The sequence below is a fragment of the Falco naumanni genome, chromosome 7, assembly GCF_017639655.2.
Source record: "Falco naumanni isolate bFalNau1 chromosome 7, bFalNau1.pat, whole genome shotgun sequence".
Lineage (NCBI taxonomy): Eukaryota > Metazoa > Chordata > Aves > Falconiformes > Falconidae > Falco > Falco naumanni.
The window spans coordinates 63,369,293-63,378,544 of NC_054060.1; the positions used below are offsets into that span (position 1 = coordinate 63,369,293).

Below are 9,252 nucleotides of genomic sequence, written 5' to 3' on the forward strand. Positions count from 1 at the left end.
ATATAGCCATTCAAGCTTGACCAGCTTAAGACCACAGACTTGGAGCACGGAAGAGATCTTTCCTTCCCCTTTCAATGTGACAAGGCAGCGTGACAATACGATTACATCACTGCTCTTTTCCAGGGGATACAGGAGAAGGAAGAGCCTTTGTGTGCCCTGCAGTTAAACCTGTGTAGAAGCTGGTACACTGACACCAGCCTTCCTCAAACCCTCCCAGGGTCCTTGGCAGTGCGGAGGGGAGGGCGGCTCCGGCCAGCGCGCTCCGCTGGGTATTGGGCTCTGCGGGAGCGTAACAGCGCAGCCTGCAACCCAGTGCCATCGGTTCTTGCATCTAGTACTTGGTTATGATTAAAAATGAGATATCTCCGTTTTATCTCTCTATCTAATACAGGTGCTGCATTTCTGATTTGATGATGAGGTTTTGCTGTTACAGTGTAAGGAGAAATGGATTGAGGTGACTCAGATGGAGAGACACAGCTTCTGTTTAAGTGAGGAAAAGATGATTGATAAAGAAATTGGACAATGCAGAAACATGATAGCCATTTAAAAATCTTTTAATCTCATTAATTACTACTGTAATTCTCAGTGGTAAGTTTTTTTCCAGGTGGTAAGGGTTTGTATTTTTGAGGTCATTCTTACTGTCAGGTAAAGGAGGACCGCTAGTGTGTGAACTGCACTGTTCAAGATGCACCAGGCATTTGAGTGCAACATGCTGACAGCTAATAAATGATACGTAATCTTTCTTCCACCAAAGTCCATCTTTGATGTTACAGTACTAGTATAATTAGGACAACAGCAATCCAAAGTGATGCATTATTTAATTAAGACTTTCTTCATAATTTTGGTTGTTTTCCAGACCAAATTAATGACCTATGGGTTTTTTTTTTTAATATAGAAAGTGTGTTGCTTCTTCCTAATGGGAGGAGTGCGCAGAGCTGGTAATGAATGAATGGAGAGTTAACACCAGGGAAGGACTTCCCTCTGAGTCTTCTCCCAAGGTAGGTCAAATTCGTCTGTTTGGGCTTTTTTTAGAAATACCTTGTTTAAAAGCATTCTACCACATACATGTGTACACCAAGATTCAGCACACCCGAAGGCCATTCTCCCCTTTCTGTGCACTTCTGTGGCGTGAACACAAGGAGCTGACACTAGAGGATGCACCTCTTTCATATCTGCTTTTATCCAAAGATAATGCTTCAACCTTTTTAACTTTTGTTGCCCGTGAAAGAAAGGGAAATGGCTCACACGAGGAACACTTGTGAAGACTAAGGGAGGCTGCAGGGTTTGCTGGGTTGCACAAGACATGCTTTAAACGTGTTGGTTCTTTTTTTTTCCTTCACTAAGTTCTCACATCTCACTTACCCCACAGCAACTCTTAGGCGTCAGCCTAAACCATAAAGTTCCTGAGGCTTAACCTGGAGAATCTTGAATTAAAAAAATCCAGAGACGATCGATGGATTCTTCTGCTAGATTTTATGTTGCCATTTCCTTTCTGCTCTGTTCCTCGTGAGGTTCTCCTTCCTGTACAGTACAGTCGTCCTTTCCATCCCGAGGCTTGGGCGCTCTGCAGAAATAGGGATTGTCTAATACTGGAAATGTTTTGCAGTGCTTGCTTGCTGCTTTGCTCCATGCATAAGAAATAGAGTGCAGTCACAGGAGTTAAGATAGAGAAGCCGTGATGCTTAATAAGAGGAGTGAAGCTGATTTAATTTTGCCTACAGTAGATGATACAAACTGGAATGCGTTCATGAACAAGGAAAATGTTCTTAGTCAAAGGCACAAGAGTTGTGTTGTATTGTTTTTATTACCTGAGAACATCAGATTCTTCTTCCAGCAAGTCAGTGGCATCTTTCCCTTTCTTCGTCACAAATTCTTCACTTAGCCCAACCTGCTGGAGGGTGTGTCTGTAGCGACGCTCTGCTCCTTGACGAGCATCATGCTATGAAAGTGAAACTTAAACAGTAAGCATGTAGTAAGCATACAGTTCCCCATAAGTCATTTTAAAGTTCACAGGTGACACTCCTAAAGAGAACAGGAGTAAAGGCCCTACCCAAAATTTCTCTCATCAATACAGTACAGTGCCACAACTGAATACTAGGATGATGTCTCACATCTCTCTAAGCCAGAGCTCATCTTTTTCTGCTTCTGTTCTTTTTATTCTTCCTTCTTCTGTTCCTCCTGCTTCTACAGCATTCCAGTCCTACCAGACTAGCATACTTGTGTCTGAGCCCTGATTCAGACACTCAAATTGAGAATACGTGCAACAAAGGGTTGTGAGAAATTCTGGAAGCATGTTTGCTTGTAACTTGTAAGCACTAATGACAGTGGAGTTCAATAAATGGAAAACACCTGTGAAATATCTTCCTGTCAGCTCACCTTCATGAAACTGAAAACCAAGCATCCTGGATCCTATATCCTCACTGCCTCCAAATAAACCTTGCCAATTAATGGAGTCTGAGATGACAGTTTTCCAGGGAGACTGGCCAGTTCCTAAAGATTAAGGTGTTCTCTATGGAAGGACAGAAATCTTGTCTCAATACGAGTGAATGCTATCGATACTACCGGAACCCGGCAAACAGAAATGTTACCAACACTTATCATCCAAATGTGCCTCCGTTAACCACTCACCTGAACAGAAAGTCTGACCCAGGAGGGTACATTCTATTGAGAAACCTTAAATCAGCATGTTGTCAGTGTATCGTCACTCTGTCTCTAACCAGATTATCATCCCTGAAGGAGACAGAACTGGAAGAGAAAACCCTGGGGAAAAGATGCTTTATAGAGAGTAAAGATCGTACCTACACCTCCAGTGCAACGTAGATTTGCAGCTGGCGGCGCGTGATGGATGAGATGTGCTGAACGCAGCCCCAGAGAGCAGAACTTGCAGGGGATATAAGCGATACAGCTGTCATGAATGTTTTTCTAGTAACACTAGAGTAAGTGCTCAACTGGAGAGGGCTTTAAGAAAAAGAAGTTTTAAAAATTCTAGACCGTAGGCTGTGGTATTTAGGTGCAGAATAGGTATTCATATAATTTCTGGTGTGACAAGGCCTTGAGTTTGATCAGACCAGATATTTTGATTGCAGTATATACTGGGGACTGGAAAGCTCTACAACCAAGAAAAAAAGTCTTGAGTGTTTTTTCAAGTGGTGGGAAGGAATTTAAATTTTACTTGGGTGGCCCTTCCATGTGTTATTTTGAGTGTAGTCAAGACACTATACAACCATTTGCACCTTCTTATCTGTGAATTAACTTGAGACTGCATTTCTTAATGCCTGCCTTACATGAAAGACAATGTATGGAGTCACCCAGAAACAACCTGGAACTTGAACAGTTACCTTGGTGACCTGCTCAAAGAGGTATGGTTTGTTCTTGACTCGCAGCTGCATTTCTTCCAGCTCCTTTCTGTATTCCTTTGTTCTGTCTCTCATAGTTTGCCTGAAATGGAAAAGTTGCCTAATACAGGTTCCCTCTGACTGTAGCTGATCAGGAATGAGGAATTCTCAGTAACTGCTTCGTCCTTTAAATAGCTCTGGTAATTCTCTTGATTCCAAATACTGGGAAAAAAATATCCTACACTGGTCACTTACGGACCCATTAGCAAAGCTTTACTACTGGACTGGAAGCAGAGAGCCAGTGTTCACATTTTCAGAAAATGTGCTCTTGTGTGTGCCTTACCAAATCATACATTTCAGTTGGCTTGTTTGTACAAATTAGTTTCTACAAATGTTAATCTAAAGGAAACTGTTCTGTATGGAAGGAGTAGTGTGGAATTGTCGAGAAATCCAAATGAATGTGGAATGGGTATGAGAGCCAAGAAAGTTAGGCTAGGAATGTTCTTAGACCCAATTCCTCCTAAATGATTATCTGATGATTCCCAATTAGTAGAGCAAACAGATTGTTTCTGTGCAGAATAGGATACTGACCGGTTCTGTTTCAACTTCTCCTTGTGTGTTTCCTCCAGACTTTTATGCGGATCTAGGGCTTTTGCTCGGCTGTTCACTGACTTTCGGATAGCTTGACATTTCTTTTTCTGTTTCTCCAGCCAATAAATTCCTTCCTTGTCCCCTTCCTTTTTGTTATCTTGGGAGTATCTATTTAGAAAAAAGTTACTAATGAGCTCACTTAAGACTGCCAGGCTACATGCTAGCAGGGAATTTTACTTTTGTAGTCCTTTAAGGAGAAAAGCAAAATTTCAGACATATGACTGTGCAGCTCCCAAATCAAGTGAGAGTCAGGGCAAGAACTAGCAAAGAAAGAAGACAGAGAAACATTTAGGAAAAGTATTGCTGATGTAGTTAATGTGATGAGGGAAAACACTGACTTTTTTCCTCCATTTTGGTCATTAGTTGGTGTGTGGTCTTTTAGATAAACTTTTCTACTTACCTAATAGCAGATTCCCTTTTTCTAGTTGCATCTGTGATATGCACTGGAAGGGTGTTGGAAGACAGAGAGGAAAGTCCGGAAAGAGAATGAATTTTTTGCACTGAAACCTTGGAAAGTTGCTGAGAATCCTGAAAAAAATGGAACTTCATTCAGCGTATTTGTTCACAGTACAGAATCTCCTCTGTCTACCCAAGACCACAGCTGGGGTATGAGGGCAATGCACTCATTCTTCTCTCTTCCATCAATAGGGATTTACATGGGGAGGAGCTGAGGGATGAGGGGAAGGAGGTGTGACTGAGAGTATGGAAGGGTGGCTGAGCCTTAGCTGTCACAGCTCATCTCTGTGTAGAAATTTGTTCTCTGCTTTGTCCTAGAATTCTGCAGTATTCCCAAGACAAGGGCAGAGGTCACAGGACATTAACCATCCATAAATAAATGCTAGAAATTTAAGAAGTTACTATCTTGATCGGAGAAAGCAGTACCACAGAAATATCCAGTCATCTCACCTTTAGTTTTTCATTAGCCTGCCTCTGCCTGCCACGGAGATTGGAGGTTCTTAGCTTGAATGGCTTATTACGAGTTGCCTCTTTGATTTCTTGTCTCCTTACTGCTTCCCTCTGAAATGCCCAGTAAAGTCCTTCAAAATCCGGTATTGTTGGATTAATCCTTGGCTTGAAGCTGAAACTTTTGTCCTGCAAGAAGCCAAGCCTTTCCTGCTTAGTTTTAGTGGCAGTTCGGGATTGAGGCTCCCTCTGACAGGTGCTAGTATCTATAGGAGCTATGGAGCTCTCAAGCAAATCCTTCGCTCTCATTTGAATGCGGATTTCTCTGTAGAGTTCAGCTTCTAATGAATCAAAAGCAAAGCAATGAGAAGAATATGAGTGACATAAAAGACTCTGAAATTGCCACTGCACAACTCTACAGCTGTTTTTTTTTATGATGGGAGCTACACATGTATGAGAGACCAGCCATCCTCTGTTCTTTTTCCCCACTTTCCAGCCTCTCTGTCCTCTGCCTGCCAGGAAAAAAATATTCAAGGATACCAGAAAAAAATGGGTAGCCTCTTTCTTAGCCATTAATCTCCAAATATCTCTTTCGCTTACCAGAGTTAAGTTACTGAACAAGCCTCCTCCTCCTATTCCTGCTCTTAGGGGTACTAGATAACCTGTGGCCTTTGTCTGGCAGAAGTGTTGTGTTAATCAAGGTTCTACTTTTCATATGGGACATACAGGCGCATACGCCATTATGTTGACTGTGTGATCCAGGTGTATGACTGTTCACATACACCTGTAACGGGTGACATGCAATATCCAGCAGTGTTTGTCTATCTTGGAAAAGATTTTAAGTAAGGAGAACTTGGTGGATGGATCATGTCTTGTGACTTCTGTGACAAACTTTCCATAGAAAGAGCGTGCTTCAGGGTACAGCATCAAACTGAGTCCTTTCCTGTGCAGCACTAAATATTTGTGAAAATACAGATGAATGGTTGGCTGTGGGCTGGCTTTTTGCTTTTAGAAAAAAAGAAATCAATACTGCTGTTTGAAAAGTAAGACTTTTTCTGAGTCTATTTATAAGTTTGCATTGACTGAGGTATGAAATGTTCATCCCTCCTCCCTTCTCATATACTAGATAGAACACCGGCTTGTCCTTTGCTTTCTTTTACCTTTCTAATATATTTAGTTTAGCACACACAACAGAATGTTCTCTGATGAAAACTGAACTGGTGTATACTCAAGAAGAAATTAGTAGGAAACGGTAAAAAAAGAAAGGAGTAAGAAAACCAATGAGAATTATCGAAGACTGGTTTAGTTCCATATTCAAGCATGAAGTCTGTATTGCTTACTTCACACTTCAAGCTGTGGGGGCTTAAGCCATCTGAAAGAAATTGAGCATCACGAAAATTTCCTTGGCTGTCCCTCTGGCTAGAACAGTCCTAGCACCTACCTCCCCTGTTTTAGCACTTAATAAGGTGGAGAGTCAGTGGGAAGGTAACTGAAAACATCAGAAAATGGCAGGAGAGACTGGACAACTGCACTGTCACTTAGAACTGAATCAATTGCCTGATTTGGGCTCAGGAAATATTTTTCTCCTAGAGGTTCTGTGCAGCACAGATTACTTGGGTGGGAGTAAAATTATCAGTTCCAAGATACTGCACCGACCTTGGATGCTTTTGACACTATGTCTGTCTTCACGTTTGTGCCACAAATCATCCAAGTCCCTTCAGTGTAACCAAACATATGGAATCCACTGCAGGGAAGGATTCCCAAACTGTCATGACTTGCAGCAAAAGGGGTATGGAAATCTGCCTGAGGAGCTCAATGTACCCATGTGTGCTGGGGAGTGGTACAGAACTGCTGCTGCTGACACTGGTACAGGACTGCTAAGTTTAGGCCACTTTCCTGTAAGGGCATCTAGGTGAGATGTAATGAGCAGTGATATACAGGAGACCAGATACCACCAGGGCACATAGTGATACTGGCTTCATGCTCCAAGTAATGCCACGATCCTACCTCCCAGCATGGAGACAGCGAGGGACAGGCAGGGAGTTGTTTTTACAGGAAAAACCTGGCATTTACCTTTGAGTTTATCTCCAAGAAGTGGGCCGTAGGTAGATTTAGGAACTTTTTTACTGGCTTGCTTCTGTTTGGAACTCTCATTTGAGGTTGCTGCCGCCAAGAACTTTTGTCTGATAGCTTCTTTCTTTTTCTCCTCCTTCTCCAGGAAACTGAAGGGCCTCTGGGTAGAAAGTAGCAGCTCCTTTCTTTTCTGTGTTGCCGTTTGCCTGCGAATCTCATTCTGCTCCATTATTTCCTGATAAAGGGGCAGAAACACATGGGCAGGTACAGGCTGTGCCCGGAATTGTTTCTGACATTCAGCTTCATCCTGGCTTTGCATTTTGTCTCTCTGTTTGTCTAGTTCAAGAAACATGTATGACTTCATCAGCTGGGACTTTTTGCGAGCTTCCCGCAGCGTCATTTTGAAAGGCTGAGGGATGGTGATGGAAGGAATCCAGGGAGATGAAGCGCTTTTTGGCCTTAAGCGGGATTTAGGAAACAAGTGAGGCTTTTGCTGATCCCAGGTACTGTCCGAGGTGAGGTCAATCAAAGAACTAGACTGCCTTTTGTTTCCAGATGTACAACTAAGACGAAGACATTATGAAGAGGAAATAAGTGCAATCATTAAAAAACAAGTTAAAAGAAGGGACGCACTACTGATTCAGAGAAAGACACCACAGACTGAGCTGGTTATTAAAAGACAGGCCTAGGGCTTATCATTCATCGTTCTCATGCTCTTTATGTTGCTTTGCTATCAAAGTTCATGAGCAGAGCTTTGCTTGTTTTCCATTTTCCATGCATAAAATGGCGGTTACGCCTACTTAGATTTGTAATGCAATTTATTATGCTGCTAGCACTCGTATTACCAGAAAGGCCACAAGTAAACCAGAAAGTTCCAACTTTAAGGATATATGGCTGATAGCTGCTCAGGAGAGGCAATAAATTAGGTACACAGATGCAGAAATCCTAACAGTACTGAACACCAGCATTCCTAAGATGCTGATGGAAGGGCCATTGCAAGGAACTGCTTTAGTGCAACTCTTAAAGAGATTCAGCTGGAAACTTTGTAGCTGATGACAAGACCATATAATTAATGATAAAAAAAACAAGACTATTGTGGGTCTTATTGAAATAGCAAAATTCTCATAAGATGTTTGTGGGTGATTGTGAAACTGAGTAAAACTGACTAGATATTTGGGGTAGGAGTAAATGCAGGTAAAAAGGAAGGATCAGGGTGGACTGAGAACAGGAAAATGGGAAAAGGGGAGCAAACGGAAGGTGCCAGTCATGTATAAACAGGCTCCTTCCTGGTCAATGCACTTGCCAGGGGATTGTCGCAGACTGTTTTTCTGAATAAACTATTTGCTTTGTAACATGTGTGAATATATATATATATATATCTGTGTGTATGTACACATGTAATGTGTATGTGATCTGCTAGTGAACTTCAAGCTGGGCTAACCGCAAGACATCTGAGAGCTAGATGTTGGAGAGACCCCAGCTCTGAAGACTGGATGCTGAATAGAATTGCGTGTGATCTGCTAGCAAATTGTAAACACGATTAGTTGATGAGCAGGAATGGGATTTGTGCAGTTCCTGTGAATGCTGTTTAGGTGGGCACCTGTTGGCCCCATCCTTCCATTAGTGAATAACATTTGTGGCCAGTTTTTCGGTACTATATACATGTATCTTGGGACTTCCGTGCTCAGCAGCAGCAGGAATCCCCCATGCCATTCTACCATCCTTACCAGGCACCATCCTACCTGAGAGCCTCCCGCAGCTTGTCACGCAGGACTGCCACCTCCCGCCTGAAACCCTCCAGCTCCTCATCCTCTTCCGATACCCCGAGGGCATCCCAGAATTTTCCCTGGCACGGTAAGCCCGGTTCTAACGGAGACTGGCGGCCTCCCATGCTCCCAGGCAGGAGATGCAGGAGATGCAGGAGTTGAGGCCGCTACAGCCTGAGGAGATGCCGTGTCACCTGGAAGGAAATAAAAAATAACACGAAAAGCGCTAGTTTCGCAGGTGAGACCTCAAATTCTGTGCCCGCCTCGGCGATGGCGGCTTTACCTCAGCCCCGGCGGCTGAGGTAAAACGGCGATCACCGAGACTAGGCCGTTCCCCTCACCTGCAGGAGCCACCTCTGCCTCTCTAACGGCACAACTCCCGAGCCCCGCCAATCAGCGAAGCTCGCTGCACTCTAGTCCCGCCTTCTTAGCCTGAAACAGCCAATCAGTCTCCAAGGCGGGCCGCACCTGCCGCTCGCTCATTGGCGCTCGGGAAGAGCTGTTTGGCGTAGCGCTCCCTCAGG

At 43.4% G+C, this 9,252-nt stretch overlaps 1 protein-coding gene and 1 long non-coding RNA gene across 3 annotated transcripts; one reads left to right on the forward strand and one right to left on the reverse strand.

The window, feature by feature from the left end:
* Nucleotides 1-535: 535 nt before the first annotated feature.
* On the reverse strand, nucleotides 536-9,144 carry FAM161B (FAM161 centrosomal protein B). Of its 2 annotated transcripts, XM_040601918.1 has the most exons (9): nucleotides 9,070-9,144; nucleotides 8,705-8,922; nucleotides 6,963-7,525; nucleotides 4,893-5,230; nucleotides 4,387-4,514; nucleotides 3,927-4,094; nucleotides 3,339-3,438; nucleotides 1,809-1,939; nucleotides 536-1,564 (listed from the first exon to the last, which is right to left on the reverse strand). In XM_040601918.1, exons 2-9 carry the CDS (start codon nucleotides 8,851-8,853, stop codon nucleotides 1,474-1,476), a joined length of 1,668 nt encoding a protein of 555 aa, XP_040457852.1. In that variant the 5' UTR covers nucleotides 8,854-8,922; nucleotides 9,070-9,144; the 3' UTR covers nucleotides 536-1,473. The 2 variants fall into 2 exon arrangements, with proteins under 2 accessions (XP_040457852.1, XP_040457853.1); XM_040601919.1 differs by lacking the exon at nucleotides 9,070-9,144 and having other exon boundaries at nucleotides 8,705-9,063.
* On the forward strand, nucleotides 3,268-8,798 carry LOC121091773. Its single transcript, XR_005829036.1, has 4 exons — nucleotides 3,268-3,359; nucleotides 4,412-4,592; nucleotides 7,303-7,477; nucleotides 8,693-8,798. It is a non-coding gene; the product is annotated as an uncharacterized LOC121091773 (long non-coding RNA).
* Nucleotides 9,145-9,252: the final 108 nt, after the last annotated feature.

Coding starts and splice junctions, on each gene's coding strand:
- FAM161B (XM_040601918.1), bottom strand. CDS start 8,853: ATGGGAGGCCGCCAGTCTCCGTTAGAACCGGGCTTACCGTGCCAGGGA. Junction 4,095..4,386: donor AAAAGGGAATCTGCTATTAG/GTAAGTAGAAAA, acceptor TTTTCTAAATAG/ATACTCCCAAGATAACAAAA. Junction 1,940..3,338: donor TCTTTGAGCAGGTCACCAAG/GTAACTGTTCAA, acceptor TCACTTTCATAG/CATGATGCTCGTCAAGGAGC.